Raw genomic sequence first — 24,101 nt, forward strand, 5'->3', positions numbered from 1 at the left:
GGATCAGGCTGGTAGAACTAGAAGCGTGGACCAGGGCAGAGCCAAGCACATGTCAATGCCTGATAAACTGAAGATGTAGAAAAAATAGATGGGAGCCTACATTTTACCTTGGTACAGCTTAGGCCAAAGATCTAGGAAACAAATGAATACCAATGTAGGAAGGATACACCCAGTCTGAAGGGCAAAGCACACAAAGATACCATCTCCCAAAATGAATGAATGAATGAATGAATGAATGAAGTAAAAAATACAGCAGGACCTCAGCTAATTGATTCTGATCTTGTGGCAGAACATCTGTTCTCTTCTATTTCCTGTATATATATAAAATGGGCTCTTGATCTAGATTTCAAAGTGTAGGAGAGTGACTGCAATCCATTGAGGAGAGCTGAGAGCCAGAACTGCAAGTGGGACCCCCAATAAGCATATTTTTAAAAAGTACATTGGAACAACTGTATGTTAACATATGCTATTCTGAAGCCACCGAATTTTTCTTGGATATGCAAATACAAATGAGGAAGTCAAACACACTGCCCAAAAGAGTTTCTATTAAGAATCAGATTACAGGGGCGCCTGGGTGGCGCAGTCGGTTAAGCGTCCGACTTCAGCCAGGTCACGATCTCGCGGTCCGTGAGTTCGAGCCCCGCGTCAGGCTCTGGGCTGATGGCTCGGAGCCTGGAGCCTGTTTCCGATTCTGTGTCTCCCTCTCTCTCTGCCCCTCCCCCGTTGGTGCTCTGTCTCTCTCTGTCCCAAAAATAAAAAAAATAAAAAAACGTTGAAAAAAAAAAGAATCAGATTACACAGGGTAGAAAATTAGGGTTTGCTCTAAGGAAATTAAAATCATCAAAAAATATTTAATGCTTAAAGCAGATAACAGTAGATGACTAGAAGCTTTTAGAAGCTTCACTGTATCGTATATTTTAGGTATATCTTCACTGACCGTAAGTGGACCTGTTTGTGAGCAGCAGCTACAGAGCTGTTAGAAATTCTTTGAAATTCCCACAAATCTAAAAAGCAAAGTCTGGTTTCTAGTTCCATTTGTCAGACAGTATACTGCTTCAGTTCCATATTGTATTACCACTGAGGAAGTATCATAACAAAGATATTCTAATCTTCATTGAAACCATATGAATTAATGAAAGTTACCAAGAACATGAGGTAACAAAAATAGATTGTTTTTTCAAAAACTAACAAGGTATACTAAGCAAATTGGTACCTCTCTTAAATTGGTACCTCTTAAAAATTTTCTATCAAATAAAAAGAATTACACTTTTGGGGCATCTGGGTGTCTGGGTCGGTTAAGCGTCTGACTCTTGATTTTGGCTCAGGTCATGATCTCACAATTTGATTCATGAGACCGAGTTATGTCTCAGGCTCTGTGCTAATAGCACAGAGCCTGCTTGGGATTCTCTCTCTCTGCCCCTCCCCCACGTGCATGCACACGTACTCTCTCTTTCAAAATAAATAAACTTTAAACAAAAAAATTATCCTTTTCTCTAAAGTACTTTTGTACTTTGAGGCACCTAGGTGGCTCAGTCAGTTGAGCATCCAACTTTGGCTCAGGTTATGATCTCACAGTTTGTGAATTCAAGCCTGGCATCAGGTTTACTGCTGTCATTGCAGAGCCCACTACAGGTCCTCTGTCCCTGTTTCTTTCTCTGCCTCTCCCCCCTCACGCTTTCCCTCACAAAAATAAATAAAACATTTTTTAAAAAGAGAGAATAAAGTACTTTTGTATTTTAATATATTGTTGTGTATAAAATGAGCAGGATAGGGGCTCCTGGGTGGCTCAATCGGTTAAGGGTCTGACTTCGGCTCAGATCATGATCTCGTGGTTTGTGAGTTTGAGCCCCGCGTTTGTCTCTGTGCTGACAGCGTGGATCCTGGAGCCTGCTTCAGATTCTGTGTCTCCCCCTCTCTCTGCCCCTCCCCCACTTGTGCTCTCTCTCTCTCTCTCTCTCTCTCTCTCTCTCTATCAAAAATAAATGTAAAAAAAAAAGGTTTTTTTTTTTTAAATGAGCAGGATATATAAAAGGATAATACATCATGAGCAACTGGGTTTATCCCAAGAATGCACTGTTGGTTTAACATTATAAAATCAGGGGCACCTGGGTGGCTCATTCAGTTAAGTGTCTGACTCTTAATTTTGGCTCCGGTCACAATCTCAGGGTTCAGGAGATCAAGCCCTGCATCAGACTCCACACTGATAGCATAAAGCCTGCTTGGGATTCTCTCTCTCCCTCTCTCACTGCCCCTCCCCTGTTCGTATGTTCTCTTTCCTCTCTCAAAATAAATAAACACTTTTAAAAATAAATGAGTAAAACATTATAAAATCAATCAATGTAATTCACCATATTCAGTAAAAAGAAAAACTATATTATTACCTCAATAGATCAGGAAAAGCATTTGACAACATCCAACACCTCTTCCTGATAACTCTCATCAAACTGGGAGTAGAAGGGAACATTCTCAACCTGATAAAGGACATGTATGAAAAATCTACAGCTAACATCATTCTTAAAAGTGAAAAGACTGAGTTCTTTCCCCTAAGATCAGAAATGACAAAGATGTGCACTCATCGCTACTATCCAGCATCATAATACAGCTTCTAGTCAGTACAGTATCTCAAGAACAAGTGAAGGAGGGAGGCATTTCAATTAGGAATGGGTGAATGGATGAGCAAATTGTGGTATATTTTTATAATGGAATACTACTTAGCAAATAAATGGAAAGAAGTATTTGCCCAACAATGTGAATAAATTATACTGAGTGAAAGCAACCATACTAAAAAAGACTGTATACAGCATGATTTCATTGATTTATAACTAGAAAACGCAGCCTGATCTATAGTGATAGAAAATACATCTGTGGCAACTGAGTGAGTGGAGGGATTGGAGAAGGATTACAGATGGGCAAAAGGAAACATTTGGGGGTAACAGATATGTCCACTACCTTGATTGTAGAGATAATTTCATGACTGTATCCATATGACAAAGTTTATATAATTATACACTTGAAATATGTATAGTTTATTTGTACAAATTCTTCTATAAAACTTTTTACAAAATGGCCACAAATTCTTTGATCCTCATTCCATGACAGGTCTGATCTATATTTTCTACCTTGAAATCTGAATGGGCTCTGTTACAGCTTTGGCCCATAGAATATGGCAGAAGTGACACTATGTCAGTTTCAGATCCAGGACTTAAGAAACTGGCAACTTCTACTTTCTTTCTCTTGGAATGCTTGGTCTGGGAGAAGGTAACCATCATATGTGTAGTCTGACTACCTTGAGATTATCAAACTGTCAGGAATCCCCAGCTAGCCTATGGACAGCAAGATGCTCAACCAGGCTGTAACTGTTCTTGCCATCCTTGCCTAGACACCAGACATAGGAGTAAAGAAGCCATCTGAAATGCCCACTCCAGTCAAACCTTTCTTACAAATAATATTGCTGTGAACACTCATGTGTAGATTTTTGTGATAACGTAAGTTTTCATTTCTCTGTGACAATATTCAAGAGTGCAATTGCTGGGTCATATGGTAAGTGCATTTTTAGTTTTATAGAAACTGTCAAACTGTTTTCCAGAGTGGCTGAGCCAATTTTATGTTAATACAAACATACTGTAATCTGATTTCTCTGCATCCTCACCAGCATTTGCTATTAGTTTTTTTTTCTTTCTTTTAATACTTACTTATTTTTGAGAGCGAGACACACAGAGTGTGAGTGGGGGAGAGGCAGAGAGAGAGAGGGAGACACAGAAGCTGAAGCAGGCTCCAGGATCTGCGCTGTCAGCACAGAGACTGAGGCTGCACTGGAACTCACAGACTGGGAGATCATGACCTGAGCCGAAGTCAAACACTTTTACCGACTGAGCCACCCAGGTACCCCAGTCAGTATTTTTTTTTAATGTTTATTTATATATTTAGAGAGCAAGAGAGAGAGAGAGAGAGAGGGCAAGTAGAGACAGGGGCAGAGGCTATCAGCATGGAGCCTAACACAGGGCTCAGTCTCACAAGCCATGAGATCCTGACCTGAGTCAAAATCAAGACTCAAGACACTTAACTGACTCAGTCGCTCCTATCAATATTTTTTATGTTAGCCATTCTGTTATTTGAGTGATATATCATTAGGTTGTTGAACATCTGCTCATGTGTTTATTTGCCATTTCAATATCGTCTTTGGTGAAATATCTGTTTATGTCTTTTGCCCAATTTTAATTGTATTTTTTCTATACTGTCATCTTGAGAGTTCTTAATGTATTCTAGGTATAAGCCCTTTATGAACATATATGTGGTTTGCAAGTATTTTCTCCAAGTCTGTAATTTGTTCATCCTCTTAACAGAGTTTTTATTTTATTTTTATTTATTTACTTATTTTTAAATTTAAATCCAAGTTTGTTAACATATAATGTAATAATTTTAGGAGTAGAATTTAGTGATTCATCACCTACATATAACACCCAGTGCTCATCCCAACAAGTGCCCTCCTTAATGCCCCTCGCCCATTTAGCCCATTCACCCACCCAACACCCCACCAGCAACCCACAGTTTGTTCATGTATTTAAGAGTCTCTTGGTTTGTCTCCGTCTTTGTTTTTATCTTATTTTGCTTCCCTTACCCTATGTTTATCTGTTTTGTTTCTTAAATTCCACATGAGTGGAATATATGATTTTTTTGCTTTTCTCTGGCTGACTTATTTTGCTTAGCATAATACATTCTAATTCCATCCACGTTGTTGCAAATGGTAAGATTTCATTCTTTTTGATCGCCAAGTAATATTCCATTGTGTATACACCGCATCTTTATCCATTTATCAGTTGGTGGATATTTGGGTGCTTTCCATACTTTGGCTATTGTCTATAGTGCTGCTATAAACATTGAGGTGCATGTGACCCTTCGAATCAGCATTTTTGAATCCTTTGGCTAAATACCTAGTAGTGCATTTGCTGGGTCATAGGGTAATTTTTTGAGGAACCCCCATACTTTTTTCCAGAGTGGCTACACCAGTTTGCATTCCCACTAGCAGTGCAAAAAAGATACTCTTTCTCTGCATCCTCACCAACATCTGTTGCCTGAGTTGTTAATCTTAGCCATTCAGACAGGTGTGAGGTGGTATCTCATTGTGGTTTTGATTAGTATTTCCCTAATGATGAGTGATGTTGAGCACCTTTTCGTGTGTCTGTTTGCCATCAGGATGTCTTCTTTGGAAAAGTGTCTATTCATGTCTTTTGCCCATTTCTTCAGTGGATTATTTGTTTTTTGGGTGTTGAGTTCGATAAATTCTTTATAGATTTTGGATACTAACCCTTTATCTGATATGTCATTTGCAAATATCTTCTCCCATTCCATCAGTTGCCTTTTAAATTTGCTGATTGTTTCTTTCGCTGTGCAGAAGCTTTTTATCTTGATGAGGTCCTAGTAGTTCATTTTTGCTTTTGTTTCCCTTGCCTCCAGAGACATTTCAAGTAAGAACTTGCTGTAGCTGAGGTCAAAGAGATTGTTGTCTGCTTTCTCCTCTAGGGTTTTGATGACTTCCTGTCTCACATTTAGGTCTTTCATTCATTTTGAATTTATTTTTGTGTATGGTGTAAAAGACTGGTCCAGGATCATTCTTCTGCACGTTGCTGTCTAGTTTTCCCAACACCACTGGCTGAAGAGGGTGTCTTTTTTCCACTGGATTTTCTTTCCTGCTTTGTCAAAGATGAGTTTGCCATGCATTTGTGGGTCCATTTCTGGGTTCTCTATTCTCTTCCATTGATCTGTGTGTCTTTTTGTGCCACTACCATAAACTGTGTTGATGATTACAACTTTGTAATACAGCTTGAAGTCCTGAATTGTGATGCCTTCAGCTTTGGTTTTCTTTTTCATCATTACTTTGGCTATTCAGGGACTTTTCTGATACCATCAAATTTTAGGATTGTTTGTTCAAGCTCTGTGAAGAATGCTAGTGTTATTTTGATAGGGATTGCATTGAATATGTAGATTGCTTTGGGTAGTATCAACATTTTAACAATATTTCTTCTTCCAATCCATGAGCATGGAATGTTTTTCCATTTTTTTGTGTCTTACTCAATTTCTTTCATAAGCTTTCGATAGTTTTCATTGTATAGATTTTTCACTTCTGTGGTTAGATTTATTCCTAGGTATTTAATTGTTTTGGTGCAATTGTAAATGGGATCAATTCCTTGATTTCTCTTTCTGCTGCTTCATTATTGGTGTATAGAAATGCATATGGGGGCGCCTGGGTGGCTCAATCAGTTAACCCTCCTACTTCAGCTCAGGTCACGATCTCATGGTCTGTGAGTTCTGTGAGTTCGAGCCGCGCGTTGGGCTCTGTGCTGACAGCTCGGAGTCTGGAGCCTGCTTCAGATTCTGTGTCTCCCTGTCTCTCTGCCCCTCCCCTGTTCATGCTCTGTCTCTCTGTCTCAAAAATAAACAAACATTAAAAAAAATTAAGAAAACATAACCAGGTACAGTCAAAGGTGGACACATTAAATTGAGATTACAGGTATTAGAGCTAAAGAGAGTTTTCACATTTACAAAAATTAATGTATTTCTGTGGCTGTATTTACATTTAAATAAGAAATATATTTAAAAAAAAGAAATGCATACGATTTCTGTACCTTGATTATAAAAAAATCCTCCTTGCCGATTTGGATGCCTTTTATTTCTTTTTGTTGTCTGATTGCTGAGGCTAGGACTTCCAACACTATGTTGAATAAATAATAGTGATGAGAGTGGACATCCCTGTCATGTTCCTGACCTTAGGGGCTTATCTTTCAGTTTTTCCCCATTGAGGATAATATTAGCAGTGAGTCTTTCTTATATGGCCTTTATGATCTTGAGATATGTTACTTCTATCCCTACTTTCTTAAGGATTTTTATCGAAGAAGGATTAGGGGCGCCTGAGTAGCTCAGTCAGGTAAGCATCCAACTTCAGCTCAGGTCATGATCTTGCTGTTCATGAGTTTGAGCCCCACGTCAAGCTCTTTGCTGACAGCTCAGAGCCTGGAGCCTGGTGGGGATTCTATGTGTCTGCCTGTCTCTGCCCCTCCCCCACTTTCACAAGTGCGCGCTCTATCTCTCTCTCAAAAATAAACAAACATTAAAAAAAAAAAGGATGCTATATTTTGTCAAATGCTTTTTCTGCATCTATTGAGAGGAATGTGTGGTTCTTATCCTTTCTTTCATTAATGTGATGTATCACATTGATTGATTTGCGAATATTGAACCAGTTCTGCGTCCCAGGAATAAATCCCACTTGATCGTGGTGAATAATTCTTTTAATGTATTGTTAGATCTGGTTTGCTAGTATCTTGTTGAGAATTTTTGCATCCATGTTCATCAGGGAAATTGCTGTGTAGTTCTCCTTTTTAGTGGGTTCTTTGTCTGGTTTTGGAATCGCAGTAATGCTGGCCTCATAGAATGAGTTTGGAAGTTTTCCTTCCATTTCTATTTTTTGGAATAGCTTCAAAAGAATATGTGTTAACTCCTTAAATGTTTGGTGGAATTCCCCTGGAAAGCTATCCAGGCCTGGACTCTTGTTTGTTGAGAGGTTTTTGATTACTGATTCAATTTCTTCACTGGTTATGGGTCTGTTCAAATTTTCTATTTCTTCCTGTTTCAGTTTTGGTAGTTTATATGTTTCTAGGAATTTGTCCATTGGGCAGTCTTCCAGATTGCCCAATTTATTGGCATATAATTGTTCATAATGTTCTCTTGTTGTTTGTATTTCTGTAGTATTGGTTGTGATCTCTCCTCTTTCATTCCTGATTTTATTTATTTGGGTCCTTTCCTTTTTGTTTTTGATCAATCTGGCTAGGGGTTTATGTCATTCTGGCTAGGGGCTTATCAATTTTGTTAATTCTTTCAAAGAACCAGCTCCTGGTTTCATTGATCAGTTCTTCTGGTTTTTTTATTTCAAGATTGATTTCTGTTGTAATGTTTATTATTCCGTTTCTTCTGCTGGTTTGGGGCAGAATTTTTTGCTGTTCTTTTTCCAGCTCTTTTAGGTTTAAGATTAGATTGTGTATTTGAGACCTTTCTTCCTTCTCTAGGAAGGCCTGATTGCTATAACTTCCCTCTTATGACCTTCTTTGCTGCATCCCAAAGGATCTGGACTGTCATACTTTCATTTTCATTGGCTTCCATATGCTTTTTAATTTCCTCTTTAACTTCTTGGTTAACCCATTCATTCTTTAGTAGGATGTTCTTTTTTTTTTTTTTTTAATGTTTATTTATTTTTGAGACAGAGGGAGACAGAGCATGAGTGGGGAGGGGCAGAGAGAGAGGGAGACACAGAATCTGAAACAGGCTCCAGGCTCTGAGCTGTCAGCACAGAGCCTGACATAGGGTTCAACCCATGAACTGTGAGATCATGACCTGAACCGAAGTCGGATGCTTAACCAACTGAGCCACCTGGGCACCCCTTAAACATGTTGATATTAAAACAAACATAAATCTAGTATGGAGTACAAACTTCAAGTAATTTAACAAATGTCTTTGAGTTCATATATCATTTCCCCTAATTGCTTTATCAATAACGTTGTCTATCAATGACCCATATTTAACAAATAAGAACACAAGGGCAAAAATCACACTGGAATTCAGATCTTTGTCCTGAACACTTTGTCCAGTGATCACTTTTTCACTAATACTGAAGTAAAAATTTAGCCATTGCTTTATAATTTTATAACCTTAAGATTATAATTTATTCTAAGTTCTGTCCTTAAAAATATAAAAAGTGAGTTACTTAATATCCTTAAAGTTGCAAAAAATGTAGAAATATAAAAACATTATTCAGTATATATTTTTCTTTAATTGTATTTCCTACTTCAGTAGTATGTGGGAGTTATTTTCTTCCTGCTAATGAATACATTTTTAGTAGCTTTTAAACAAAAAATATGAACTTAGGTCCAAATAATTTGTGACACAAAAACCATAAATTCTATTATCCAACAACAATTAGGAGCTTTTTAAATGAAACCACACAACATCCTAAAAGGCACTGGGATTTCTCCACTTCTAAACCACTGCTAAGCTGGAAAAAAAAATCTGGTTTTATCAGGAATCTCAGAATTGAGTGTTCTCCAAAATGGAAAGTATATAGTGCCATTTCAGGAAAAAGCTATTCAGCTCTCACCCCCAACATAATTAGGCTTCATATACTCTTCTAAGAAACCAAAACAAATACTGAAATCAAAATAAAAGATTACTTAAGGCTAATTATCATACATACAGGTTGTTTTAGTTCCTTGTTTTAAGCCCCCTTCTATAATATTAATAAAGTAAAATTAATATTTTACTGCAAAGAAAATTTATGGCTAGCGATATGTAAAATATATTTTTGTCATTAGTTCTTACATAAATACTGCATAGTGCCATTACCCAAATGGCAGGAACATTTTATGCCTACACTTCACTTCTGTATTTACAAAGAGAATTTGCATGATTTACATAAATGTAACTATCAGTGACGGTTTAACAATGGAAATGCAATCTAACATCCATAATATCTGATGTTTTACAGACAGCAATGAGCAACATAGAAGAGATGTATTTTTAAATACCTTTCATTTGAGTGACCTTATGTAAAATATAAAAGATCATTTAGAAGTTCTTGGTCTCCTAAGGAGATTTTCAAATGCACTTATAGAAATAGTGAGATCTTTAAGAAATATCTTCCATGTCCACATCCTGTTGTAATTTCTGCACCATTTTTTCTTCCAATTGCTTTCCTTTGCCGGCAAGATGGGCCCGGATAAGATGAATGTTTTGCTTGACTTCTTTGATGTCCTGAACTTTCTGTAATTCTTTATTTTTCTTTAATCTGTTCGTTATAAATTTAGCTTGGCGTTTCTGTTTGATCTCTTCAACTCTCTTCATTGCATCAGTAGTCTTACTCCATAGCTCTCACTGGTATTTAACACGTTCATTTCTACATTTTTCAAATTCAAATGAATTATCCACTGTAAGCTCTTTACCAGCTGCTTTACGGAATGCTTTAGTCCACCTGACCTTGCGAGGATTGCGCTTCTTTTTAAAGTTTTTATGACACTTGGATTTACAGAATCTGAACACCTTGCAATCCTTGTGGACAACATCATGCCGTGGCTGGGGTAAATGGGCCCCGAACAGAAATAACACTTCTCAATAGGCATGTTGAAACCACGTGAGTTCTCACAGACGAAACGCCGAACTTGAGCAGAAGTGATGCGACCCCTAGTAGGATGTTCTTTAATCTCCCAATTATTCATGGTCTTTCCAAATTTTTTCTTATGGTTGATTTCGAGTTTCATAGAGTTGTGGTCTGAAAACCTGCAAGGTATGATCTCAATCTTTTTGTACTTGTTGAGGGCTGATTTGTGTCCCAGTATGTGATCTATTCTGGAGAATGTTCCATGTGCACTCGAGAAGAGTGTGTATTCTGCTGCTTTTGGATGAAATGTTCTGAATATATCTGTTAAGTCCATCCAGTCTGGTGTGTCATTCAAAGCCATTGTTTCCTTGCTGATTTTGTTTCGATGATCTGTCCATTGCTGTAAGTGGGGTGTTGAAGACCCCTACTATTAAGGTATTATCAATGAGTTTCTTTATGTTTGTGATTAATTGATTTATGTATTTGGGTATTCCACATTGGGAACATAAATATTAACAATTTTTAGATCTTCTTGGTGTATAGACCCCCTTAATTATGATATAATGCCCTTCTTCACCCCTTGTTACAGTCTTCATTTTCAAATCTAGTTTGTCTGATATAAGTACGGTAGCATGATAGATGGTTCTCTGTCCCCTTTCTTTCAATCTGCAGGTGTCTTTAGGTCTAAAATGAGTCTCTTATAAGCAACATATAGATGGGTCTTGTTTTGTTATCCATTCTGATGCACTGTCTTTTTGATTGGAGCATTTAGTCCATTTACATTTAGAGTGAGTACTGAAAGATAGGAATTTAGTACCATTGTGTTCCCTTAGAGTTGGTGTTTCTGGTGATGTTCTGTGGTCCTTTATAATCTTTGTTGCTTTTGGTCTTTTTTGTTTTGTTGTGTCTTTTCTCCAAAGAGTCCCGCTTAAAATTTCTTGCAGGGCTGGTTTAGTGCTCATAAACTCCTTTAGTTTTTGTGTGTCTGGAAAACTGTCTCTTTGTATTTTGAATGACAGCCTTGCTGGATAAAGAATTCTTGGCTGCATATTTTCCCAATTGAACACATTAAATATATCCTGCCACTCCTTTCTGGTCTGTCAAGTTTCTCTGGATAGGTCTGCTGCGTTCCTGATCTGTCTTCCCTTACAGGTTAAAGACTTTTTTTTTCTGTTCTTTGTATAATAATTGATTTTCCATCATATCCTAGATATTTTGGATATCATGCCAGGATCATTTTGATTATATCTCAGATATTTTGGATGTTATGCTAAGACTTTTGTTCCTATTCAAATTTTTTTATCAATAGGCGGTTTGTTGTCTTGCTTAGTTCTAACCTGTTGGTTCTGGCCTGCTTTTGTGGGCTGTGTCTGTGATAACAATTTGGTTTTCAGTGTTCTTGCAGCGTTTTCAACTTTGCCTTGTTCTCTAGCACTGTTGCAGTTCTTGTTCAATCTATGCTGGTGTCATCTGCATGGGGAAACACATTGGGCTGCCCTGCCTTGCTAGGCTGCCTTCCAGTAGTGAGAATAGGAGACAAGCGATTCAGGACCTTGTTTGCTTTCCACCACTGAGCAGATGGCTAAGAGGTGCCAGACCTGGGTTTTTTTATGCCCCTGGGTAGAGGGTCCGAAGACTGGACAGTCTGCTGCTGGCCCAGGTGTGGAGTGGGGATTAGGGTTCCTCAGTAGGTCTCTGTTGTTTGTCCCCTTTACCAGTCTTTGGCAAGAGATAACACACTTTTCTTAATACTTTTTTTTTTCCTCCTATGCCTGTTAGTGGTTCTGGTATTGGTTTCTCTGGTACCTAGTCCAAGCTACATGGAAGATGAAAAGAAAATCCAGGGAACTCACTGCAGTGACTGTTCTTAAGTCCTAAGGCCCCTAGACAGTTCACCTTCTTTCTAGCTTTCCAATTCCTATTTTATAATTGCCTGTTGAATTATTTCCAGGGTATTTAGTTGTAGTTAGAGGGGAGGAACAAAGGAAAGTGAGGAAAGTTGCCATCTTGTCTGGGACCAGAAGTCCCCTCAATAAATTTTCAAAATTTCAGTAGGGACTTCAGAGTAATACATGATATGAATGAATAATAGGTTGTGTGTGTGTGTGTGTGCATAAAACCTTGTATTTATGCATTGTAAGTCATTAGATGTAAGAATATGGATAAGTTAAGGTTAGAGGTCGAAGGTCGGAATTCATGGAGAGGTGCCTGGAGGGCTCAGGTCATGATCTCTCGGTTTGCGAGTTCCAGTCCCATGTTGGGGACTCACGCTCCCTCACTCACACCCTGTCTCCCTCCTTCCCTCCCTCCCTCTCTCTCTCTCTCTCTCTCTCTCTCAAAAAATAAATGTTAAAAAATTTTTTTAATAAAAAAAGAAGCAATTCATGGACACAAAATAATTTGGACAGGCCCTTATTGCAAAAAGCTAGGTCATGCAGTTGAAAGGAACAGTATGAATGGGAAGGAGTATGGAAAACAACTGGGGAGAGTTGCCTCTTTTGTTTTTGAAAGATAGAGTATGAGCAGTGTAGAGGCAGAGAGAAAGGGAGACACAGAGTCCAAAGCAGGCTCCAGGCTCTGAGCTGTAAGCACAGAGCAGGACGGCAAGGCCTGAACTTGTAAACTGTGAGATCATGACCTAAGCTGAAGTCGGACACTCAACTAAGCCACCCAGGCACCCCAAGATTTGCCTGTCTTGAGCAGAAATTATGTTAGGGGTAATAAGGATAGAAAATAGGATGGTTAGACTCTTGATATAGAGGGCCTTAAATATCTAGTAGAAGATTTGATAGGTTGAAAAGTAGAAAGACATCCAAAAATTGTAAGGGAAGCAAGTGATATGAAAGTGAGGTTTCAGTGAGATTAGTTTAAAATAGATGTACAAGGTATGTTATAGTAGGGGAACCAAGATCAAGGGGCTAGTCATGAGTTTGTCCTAGTATCTAAGTGTGAAGTGATGACTGTGGCTGAGGTGGTTGGAGTGGGAATAAAGAGGAAGTAGGTTTTACAAGCAAAAAAGGCAGGACTTGATACTGACCAGGTATAAAAAGTGGGGCTTGATTCGTAGACTATCAGTTTTGTTGACTTCTGTTTACTCATATATTTAGTTAAATATAGGTAGGAAATTTTTAAAGAATTAATGTTGACCTTTAGAGCAACTTTTCTTTCTCCATTCCCTTCCCACCTACATGTGTAATTTGAGAAAAACTTTACTGGCAAGCAACTAACACCTTTCTTTAATCTTTTTCCAAGCATAATACTGTTACCACACATTCTGAAATAGCTATTATACATGTTAAAAGATGTCAGCCTCACCAGTAATTAAGGAAATGCAAATTAAAACAATAAAGTTTGTATGGTAATATTTACTGCTGCAGGGTTTAATGAAACACATATTCTTTTCTGTTAAAGTAAATTGGTGTTATCTTTCAGGAAAGAAATTTGACAATACGTAGCAAAAGCCTTTAAAATGTTTAAGTACTTCTAGTTCTAACCATTTACAATAAGCAAATAATCAGAAATGCAAGAGAAGATGAATGCCAAAATGTTAGTTGCAGTGTCCTTAATTTTTCACAGTTAGAGCTATATCTAAATGTGCATTAGAAGTGAATGGTTAAATAAATACACAATGGTGGAATATTGCACAGCCTTTAGAAATGATGTTTTAAGAAATTCCACTTTAATAACAGAGTAAATAGTTAACGATATAACGTGAAGTTCAGATTTACACACTTCAGTAATATCCTATCATATCATGCTTTTTTAACCTTATAGCCATTATTAGGGCAAAAATGTTTTGCTCTTCTTTTCAGAAGTTATTTGCCAACCACTACAGATACTAAGACTAATTTTAGCCTTCTTGCACTAAAAATTGCCATAGTGCTCAATAGTATTAGCTATAATTATTGAACCTCTTAAGAACTTTCTTCCTGGAAAAATATACATATTTATGTATACAACCGAGCATACAGCTTTAGGCCCTTTAAGGACCACATAAGTCCCATATGTAGATCCTCTTTAGGGCCACACTGAAGAATTACTGCTTGGGGCCCCTGGGTGGCTCAGTCAGTTTAAGTCTGACTCTCAGTTTTGGCTCAGGTCAGGATCTCAGTTCATGAGTTCAAGCCCCACATCGGGCTCCATGCTAACAGCACAGAGCCTGCTTGGGATGCTGTCTCTCTCCCTGTCTCTGCCCGTCCCCTGCTTGTGCTCTCTCTCTCTCTCAAAACAAATAAACTTAAAAAAAAAAAAAAAGGAATCATTGCTGTAACTGAAAAAATCTCTCTTTACCCTTGAATGTGGTTGAATCAGAGTTTGTTCAGGGTAAGAGGTGCCAGTTCTCTTTTTCACTTGGTATCCTTGGTATTGGGGTTAAACAAATGCAGTCTTCATTCATAACTACCTTTTTTAAATGACTGAATTTAATACACCTTTTCATAGTATCTCTCAACTGGTAATGCTCACATTAATTGAAGTATTGACTCTCAAATAAACATACTTCACCAGAGAGACAGCTGGAAATCGATTGTGATGGCTTAGAATTTGCAGCCATTCCCATCTGTCATTGTTCCAGCTTCCTTGATCTTTACATATGACTATTGAAGACACTCTTTGGCCTCCACTGCCACCATCGCTTCCAAATTTATTAATCACCCAGTAGCAGTAGTAATCAGGGCCCTAGCCTCCACAATGTGATAGAAGAAGAGAATAAACGAAGGTAGCCATGGATTAGAGAACTAGATTGGGAATGTGAGTTCCAAGGCTATATTTAAAGGGTTTTGTTGAACAAGTCCAGAAGACAGCAAGCAGATGGCAAAAGATATGGCTGCCACATCATATGGAGAACTGGTCAGAGGTGGGGAGAAGAGAAGATTATGGTAGTGATAGGAGAACTGTTACTAGCCAGCTGCCTTCTTTGCTATGATGTAGTAATTAAGAGTTCAGACTAAGCCCTGCATTTAAACCCCAACTCCACCTTTTGGCCAGTATGACTGAGGCAAGTAACTGAACCTCTGACCTCATATTTTCGTTGTTTTTGTTACAAAATAGAAATAATCATAGTTACCACCTATAGGATTTTTAGGATTAAATGATAGTGTGTGAAAAGTACCAAGTCTAGCATGCCTCAAGTGTTCATTCAGTAAATGTTGTATAGCGTTAAAGGTGATGATTCCTCTCAGAAAAAATGAGTTAATGTTATAGAGAGTCAGATTCTGGCTCAGCATGAGGAAGGAATTCTGTCCCTGAATACGTTCAAGCAAAGACTAAACAACTATCGTGTGTGTGTGTGTGTGTGTGTGTGTGTGTGTGTGTTTCTGTGTGTCTGTGTGTGTCTGTGTGTCTGTGTGTGTCTGTGTATGCATATGTATATATCAGAGATGCATAGATGGATGGGCCATTTGGTAATAGGTCATAGTCTAAGTTCCTTTTTCACTGTAAGACTTTTTTTAAATTTATTTTGAGAGAGAGAAGCATGCAGGTACATGAGCAGGGAAAGGGCAGAGAGAGGGAGAAAGGGAGAGAGAGAAAATCCTCAACAGGCTCCATGACTCGGGGCTCAGTCTCACGAGCCGAAATCAACAGTCAAGACACTTAACTGACTGAACCACCCAGGAGTCTCTGGGCTGCTTTTTATAAGGCAGACCCACATGAAAACTATGTTTTATTAATATGGTTGCTTATGTTACAGAATTAAATCCAAAGAAGTTGGGATAGGAAATATCTTAGTTTAACATAATGAGACTTTTTTTGGCTTTTCTAGTGATACCATTTACAAATTGAGAGAACCTGCTAAGGATCACTGGTGGGAGTGATATTATTAGAATTAATGTGAGTCATAGAGACTCCCAGACAGTGTTCTATCTATGGAGGGAAGGAAGCTAAGCAGATGTTAGATATTAATTAACACCTTGAGAAAACTTAGATTTTACAAATACAATTAAAAAGGCCAATTTTTTGAAAAACACATATCAGATGCTGTTTAAGTTCCACCTAAAAGAGTTTGGAATGAATTTTAATAGTATTTTTGTTTCTCTATAATTTTATGTTTTGTCTCCTTCTAGAAATAACTTTAAGCAACAGCTTAGAACATTATGCTAGATAGGTGAGGAAAGAAAAAAAGCTCAAAGACCTTCTCACATCCGTTCAGCAAACTGAATCTTTGTATTACTGTTGCTCAGTGAGAAGTTATGCAGAGAAAGATCCTTTGTGTGTAAGGCACCGAATAATACAGTGAAAAAGAAGAGTATCTTTATTTAGAATCAGAAAACCTCCGCTTATTTCCTTATGCTGCCATTGGCCTGCTTTGTAACTTTTAATTGTTATTAGTGACAGGATAATAGCATTCTGAACCAACACAAGAATTATTTTTTTGTTTAAGAACAAATCATGAGCTTACTTACAAACAGCCCACAATTCGGGGGCAGGGAATGTGGAGACAGATGACATTAACCTTCAGGATCTCCGTGTTTTCCTTCTACAGCTATTTTGAAACAGACCCTTTGGCATGCTTTTACTCTAGTAAGAGTTCAGTATAAGAAAGTCTTTTCAGAGAAAGGTAAAATATTTTCATTAGTAGTACTTTCCAGTCTACATTTGGCATCCCAAGTGGTAGCTAACTTTATGAGTATTTTACTTTCAGATAAGTCACATTCTATTTAAAATTACAGGGGCGCCTGGGTGGCGCAGTCGGTTAAGCGTCCGACTTCAGCCAGGTCACGATCTCGCGGTCCGTGAGTTCGAGCCCCGCGTCGGGCTCTGGGCTGATGGCTCAGAGCCTGGAGCCTGTTTCCGATTCTGTATCTCCCTCTCTCTCTGCCCCTCACCCGTTCATGCTCTGTCTCTCTCTGTCCCAAAAATAAATAAAAAAAGTTGGAAAAAAATTTAAAAAAAAAAAAAAAGAGAGAAAAAAAATAAAATTACATATGAGCTGCTTGGAAATAATACTTTTTTAGAACCAGAAAATATTAAACATGCCTAAAAGTAGAAACAACTGAACAATAAACACCCCTTTTATACCCTCACCTAGATTCATCAGCTGTCAATCTCTTAACTAGACCTTCCCCATCTTTATTGCTACACATACTCTCCCTTACCTCATCTACCCCTCCACTTTTTGCCAGATCATCCAGAAGTAGGCCATAGCCATCAGAAATATTTTCTTTTGGGGCATCTGGGTGGCTCAGTTGGTTGAGTGTCTGACATCGGCTCAGATCATGATCTTGAGGTTCATGAGTTTGAGCCCTACATCGGGCTTACTGCTGTCAGCACAGAGCCCTCTTCGGATCCTCTCTCCCTCCCTCTCTCTCTCCCTCTCAAAAAAGAAATATGCTTTTTTTTTTTTTTAGGTAAGCTCTACACCCCAACAAGGGACTCAAACTCATGACCGCAAGATCAAGATTTGCATGTTCCACCAACTGAGCCAGCCACGCACCCCCAGAAATACAGTTTTAATGATAATTTTACCTGCTGCTCAAATGCAGCAGAGCATCACGGTCATTGTTAAGTTTATTACATAGTTGGTGTCAGCCATTAGTGCTTATTATCTTAAGGCTTAGGTACATTTTGTTGGAGGCAGGGATACTCAGTTTAGTTATCTTCTTAGCAGTCTCTGTGATGCCTCCTACACTAAGATCTGTATGGTCTGAGAAGGAATATTTAACCACTTGCTGGTGAGTTTAAGACCCTAAAAAACTAATGGCAGTGCTATTTTCGAGTAAAAATAGTTTAAATACTACATATTATTCATGTGTTTACTTATTTTAATGTTTATTTTTAAGAGACAGAGAGAGCACAAGCAGGGGAGGGGCAGAGAGAGACACAGAATTCTTAGCAGGCTTAAGGCTCCGAGCTGTCAGCACAGAGCCTGATGCACGGCTCTAACTCATGGACCAAGAGATAATGACCTGAGCTGAAGTCAGACTCTTAACCAACTGAGCTACCCAGGTGCCCTTAAAATGTTATATATATTTTAAATTCCTTTGTTCTTCTTGAACAGGCTGAAATAGTCAAGTTTTGTATTTTCAAACAATTTGGGAAAAAGAAAAATTCACTATTTGAAATGGAACGTTTATTAGAATTTGAATATTTCATTGGTTAGAAGGCTTATTTATTGTTATAAATTGATGCTTTCTGATGGAAAATATGTCCATTGTATTAACTTAGGTATGACCAAAACCATAAAAGATATTTCTTTTTTTTTTTTCCCCAGGAGATTTTGATGAGTTCACTCAAGATAATAATGACATTATGTTGAAAAACATAGCAGAAGACCTTCGGAATTGCTTACCTCTAGAAACCATGCTTTCCTCAGAACATCTAGCGCTCCAAAAAGTAAATACATTAAATTAATTTACTTTCAGTGCTATTTGAGGATACTCCTATTCTTCCCTAATCCCACAGCCTCTCTGGTCTAATTAGTCCTGAATTCTGCTTTAAACAGTATTTCATTTGGTTCTTCAGCCATGTCCCTAATTCTTTTGAGTCTGTAACCCTCTGGCTCCCATTCATTCAACAAATATTTTATGAGGGCATCCTGTTTGCCAAGCACTTAACCCATCCCCACCCCCCTACAGAACAAGGCCCAACCATAATCTGGTCCTGCCTACATCATTGTCCTGGTTTTCTGTTTCCTGTTCCATTTCCCTCACTTTTATCAAAGGTGAAATTCATCTTTTTGTTTCCTTCTCCTGCTTTTGCACTGTACAATTTTTGCTTATTCAGTTCCTTTATTCCTAAAATAAGTCCCATGTTTCTTATCCAGACAACCCTCTCATTCAAGTCCCTTCAGATCTCAACTCTTATGGGGTACATATGCTAGGAATATTGTTTCCTAAAGCAAAGCTAATAATAATCCTTCTCCCACTAATCTGAAAACAGCAACTCTCTATGTGGTTTTTCAGCATGCAAATTCCTAAGCAGAAGAACTAAATCCCATAAATTTTTGATAGTGCTGTGCACATTGTGAACACTTAGCAAATCTTAGTAAACATCCAGTCATTCAGAGTGGATTCTCAAAGGTGGAAAGTAGTGAATAGTATAAAAACTGAGAGAGTATTTGTAATATAGTTTGGATGTTATTAATAAGACAGTCCTGTATCAGTGGCATGATATACCAAAATATATGAAACAAGGAAAAAGTATATTCATTGCCAGTAATCATTGACCCATAATCCCTTATTCTGACAAATGATTTTTATCTTCCTTTGTTTCTTTCTGGTCCTTGTGTTATGTTCATACATTTTACACACGTATAACAGATTCATGTATGTGTAGGTATAGATATAATTTTGTAGGTCTCTAAGTAAATAGGTTGATTCTTTATTATAGTTAAGGTAAAAAGAATCAGACATTTTTTCTTTGTAGCCACTTGCTATTATATCATATTTTGCCAGTATTAATAAAGGGTTATTAATTGTCAGCAAGAAATTTTACTAACATCTTTATTATTTGAAAACTTTGTCTCTGGGCTAAGATTACTTGCTAAGTATTTTGATGGGTAGTCACTGACATGTAGGACTCAGAAGAACGTGGTATTAGTTTTAGTTTCAATTCTTTCTTATGGTCGTTTTCTTTGGAGAAATCTGAGTATCAGTTTCTTTGTCTGTAAAATAAACTACTTAGGATGGACAGGATGGTCTCAAAATACTCCTTTAACTCAAATTTTATATATTTCTCATGGCCATGTTTTACATCATTTTGCATCAACTTAAAAGTTTCTAATTGTCTCAGAAATAATGAAAGAAGAGCAGGGTTGCCCTTCAATAAGTGAAACTTGTCTTTCTGTGCCTTGTTATTGCTCTCAGATTTTTAGCATATGAACCACTGATGTTTTGCCTTATTTAGCAATAAAAAGAGACTCCTTTGTACTTTGTTTCTTTTGAAGTTCTTCTTCTCTCCACCAGATACAGCAGCAGCCAGAACCCACAGTTCACGTTGATGCATTCCTTTATGATGAAGACTTTATTGATTCATTATGTGAGGAAGGAAAAATGAGCAGAAACTACTGTATGGTGTGTGGCTCACACCAGACTGCACCTTTAGGTAGGCATTCAACTATGCAAACCTGATGATTTTGTGTCTTTTCTTTACATTTCATGAGAATACAAATTCTTTTTTTTTAATTAATTTTATTTTAAGTTTGTTTATTTTTGAAAGAGCACTTGTGAGCAGGGGAGGGTCAGAGAGAGAGAGAGGGAGAGAGAGAATCCCAAGCAGGCTTCACTGTCAGCACAGAGCCTGACGTGGGGCTTGATCCCACCAACTGTGAGACCATGACCTGAGCCGAATCAAGAATCAGACGCTTAATCAACTAAGCCACCCAGTTGCCCAAGTATGCAAACTCTTGACCAAGGCATTCAATGGTTTTTGAAAGAAAAAGGCCAACCTCCAACATAGCCATTAGCAATTATTGAAGTTTAGGGAGGCAAAATAGAAATCTAACCCAGGAAAGTTAGGCCACTTAATGCCTCCAGGGAGGGTCTCTCTGCTTTTCACAGAAGTGACTTTTCAGGTCCAGAAACTAATCAGAAATAACTGAGTACAGGGAAACCAACTTATACTTTCCAAACTTACAAGAAATTCATAGATAAGCCATAATGCTAATTCATTTACAATGAGAACTATAACTGCAGGGGGGCTGAAATGTTCTTATAAAAGCATCTACTTGAGAAGTCAGATAGGGGCACCTGGGTGGCTCAGTTGGTTGGGCGTCCGAATTCGGCTAAGGTCATGATATCACAGTTCACGAGTTTCAGCCCCACGTCAGGCTCTGTGCTGACAGCTCAAAGCCTGGAGCCTCCTTCGAGTTCTATGTCTCCCTCTCTCTCTCTGTCTCTTCCTTGCGCTCTCTCTGTCTCTCTCTTTCCCTCAGAAATAAACAAACAAACAAAAAAAAGATAGTAACCAGATATTGTTGGATGGGCATAGATTCAGAGGACAGAGATAGATAATCTTGGGAACACCTGGGTGTCACAGTTGATTAAGCATTCAACTTCGACTCAGGTCATGATCTCACCGTTCATGAGTTTGAGCCCCTCAGGGGGCTCTGTGCTGACAGCTCAGAGCCTGGAGCCTGCTTTGGATTCTGTCTCCCCTTTTGTCTCTCTGCCCCTCCCCCACTCACACTGGCTGTCTGTCTCTCTCTCTCTCTCTCTCTCTCTCTCTCAAATGTAAATAAACATTTAAAAAAAATTTTAGGGGCACCTGGGTGGCTCAATCGATCAAGTGTCCAACGTCAGCTCAAGTCATGATCTTATGGTTCGTGGGTTCAAGCCCTGCATTGGGCTCTGATGACAGCTCAGAGCCTGGACCCTGCTTTGGATTCTGTGTCTCCCTCTCACTCTAACATTCTCTCTCTCTCTCTCAAAAATAAATAAACATTAAAAAAAACCTTTTTTTTTTTTTTATTTTTTCTTAAAAAGATGATCTTGAGAAAGAGTTTATTCAGGCCATGATTTGACCTAGTGAAACATCTCCAGTCCATAAGAGAGTACAGCTCTAGTGACAGAAAGTCTCTTGCATCTCTGCCCCTAAGATGCAACACTTATGTCTCAAATGGGAAGCTAGACTAACCCCATGCTGCTAAAATGCTAACTCTTCTGTTAATATATTCTTTGTTCAAATTGGATATGATCATCTAGGCTGTTGCTTTAGACATGCTATTTCAATCTTCCTGGTCACTTAGATTTAGTTATTGCTTATAGTGGCCTACCCCTCCGGGTAAGTAATCTTGTGTTGATATTACTGATCTCAGATAATATCATTGTCAAAAGTTGACTACTACCAAATTTGTAATGTGCTGCTAATACAAATATATTGTCTCTATATTATAATGGGGAATTAAACTTCCCTGATTTACTTGTTTAAGATTCTATTTTTAGATAGTACTCACAATTTCCATTTGAGATAGTTAAAATTCAAGAATAGAAAAGGACTTAGATAAGAACCATAAAAGGAAAACTAAAAAGTGAATTACAACTATAATACCATATCAGATCTGATTTGCAGAAGTCTAAAGAAGAGATATGTTTGACACATAGAAATTTGAAAATTACAAAGCATTTTGTGGGAAAATAGATGCATTTTCCCATAGAAATCAGGTTGTAAGTAGTGACTAGGTGTGCAGGCCAGCCCATATAACTACAGTGAATCTGAAAAAACTATCATCTTGTGGAACTCTCCTTCTATGAAAAGGGGCTTGTCTAGCTGTAAGACACTAATGATGACTCTGTAACCCAAGGCAGAAGCACTAATGTGACAAAGAGGGTAGTGAGGATGAGGATTCTAGGCAGAAAAGGATAGTAGTGGTCAAACGCTTTATTTCCTTCCAAGGGATTAGCCTGCCTGCTTCCCATTTTCTTTCCCACCATCTATTACTTATAGCCAAAGTATCTCCCCTTCCTACCATTGTATTATGTAGAACATAATATAGCAAGTCTTTAAAAAATATACTCAGGCTCTTCCAGATACTTGATTACACAAACAATGGAGTGAGATGAGCTAGGAGGCTTGTAACAGTTAAAAAATTGTAGCAATTAAACTCAGAAATAAAAATAATTTATGGGAATGTCTTTGCCTCCCCTCATACCAGCCTCCTCCTGCACTCCAGAACACATTTTAGGTTGGTCAGGGCTGCCACACTGCACAACTCCAGAGATGGTCATTCATTTGATAGTGTGTGTTCTATGCAGTAGTGTGTGGCTGTTCTGTGGTTGCTCTGGGATAAGGGGAGAAAGCCAGATGGTATGGGAGTTAGGAAGCATCCTACAGAATAAGAGTCCTAGGGAAAAGAAGAGAAAAACCAAGGACAAGGAAGTGAGGGGCACAGGGATAGGGACAGGTTGCTAAGTAGCTGTTCCCTAAATGTCAGAGACTTCATGTTTATTCTTCTCTAATACAGGTCAGAGTGAATGAATACAAAATTATCACATTAATTTTTTCTAAATAACCTCTGAATGGCCTTTGTTGATGAAGAGAAAAACATGAAATATGCTTTATAGGGGCACCTGGGTGGCTCAATCTATTGGGCATCCAACTTCAGCTCAGGTCATAATCTCACCATTTGTGGGTTCACACCCCACGTCGGGCTCTGTGCTGACAGCTCAGAGCCTGGAGCCTGCTTCAGATTCTGTGTTTCCATCTCTCTCTGCCCCTCCCTTCCTCCTTCTCTCTCTCTCTCTCTCTCTCTCTCTCTCTCTCTCTCTGTCTCAAAAATAAACATTTTAAAAAATTACAAAAGAGGGGTGCCTGGGTGGTTCAGTCAGTTAAGCGTCCAACTTTGGCTCAGGTCATGATCTCACAGTTCGTGAGTTCAAGCCCCTCATCAGGCTTTGTGCTGACAGCTCAGAGCCTGGAGCCTGCTTCGAATTCTGTGTCTCCCTCTCTCTCTGCTCTTCCCCTGCTCATGCTTTGTCTCTCTCTCCCCTTCAAAAATAATTAAAACATTAAAAAATAACAGTAAAAAAAAGAAAAAAGAAATATGCTTTATAAATTTGGTTAAAAGAATTAAAAATACAGAAGAGAATATTTAATACCCAAGTACAATTTGATGTTTATTCTGTTCTAATTCTCCAGGATTTATTTCTCATTCCTTCTCCCTCATGGAATTGAAGTTCATTTATCATCATGTCCTCCCTGATCTGTCGGGAAAGGTCTTGGTTGACGTTGGCTCCAGGCTTGGCGCAGTCCTTTATGGGGTAAAGTCCAGCTTGTGGACACACTCAACATTTGGAAAATACTTTCTTCTCCTGCTAGCAACAATTTTGCCTGCCACCATTCAAGGTGACAGCTTGGCTTTATTTATTAGAGTAACAGAATAATGAGGTTAAAATAGTATACTGGACTTGGAATTTCAAAGGCCAGCTCTCTGATATCCTTTACTAGTTTGTCTCTGTGACACAAATGAAGGAATAGCAACAAACAGAAGCAGGTGACCCTCATAACACTTTGCTATTTTGCCCATCAC

The 24,101-nt window shown here is 38.3% G+C and overlaps 1 protein-coding gene and 1 pseudogene across 8 annotated transcripts in view; one reads left to right on the forward strand and one right to left on the reverse strand.

Annotated features, from left to right (window-relative positions):
- Nucleotides 1-24,101, forward strand: part of LOC112855725 (uncharacterized) — a 69,154-nt gene that overhangs the window by 2,907 nt on the left and 42,146 nt on the right. For all 8 annotated transcript variants that reach the window (XR_015252428.1, XR_015252429.1, XR_015252430.1 and 5 more), the window contains exons 2-4: nt 18,348-18,469; nt 20,041-20,179; nt 23,711-23,832. Coding sequence is in view for 1 of the 8 variants with exons in the window: in XM_086709933.1 (XP_086566059.1) it covers nt 18,348-18,469; nt 20,041-20,179; nt 23,711-23,832 (383 nt within the window). In the remaining 7 variants the exon portion in view is untranslated. The remainder of the gene's footprint in view (nt 1-18,347; nt 18,470-20,040; nt 20,180-23,710; nt 23,833-24,101) is intronic.
- On the reverse strand, nt 8,794-10,175 carry LOC147580011 (putative ribosome biogenesis protein RLP24 pseudogene; annotated as a pseudogene).

This window comes from Puma concolor, chromosome B3 (genome assembly GCF_028749965.1).
Source record: "Puma concolor isolate L17-30 chromosome B3, mPumCon1.1.hap2, whole genome shotgun sequence".
NCBI classification, from domain to species: domain Eukaryota; kingdom Metazoa; phylum Chordata; class Mammalia; order Carnivora; family Felidae; genus Puma; species Puma concolor.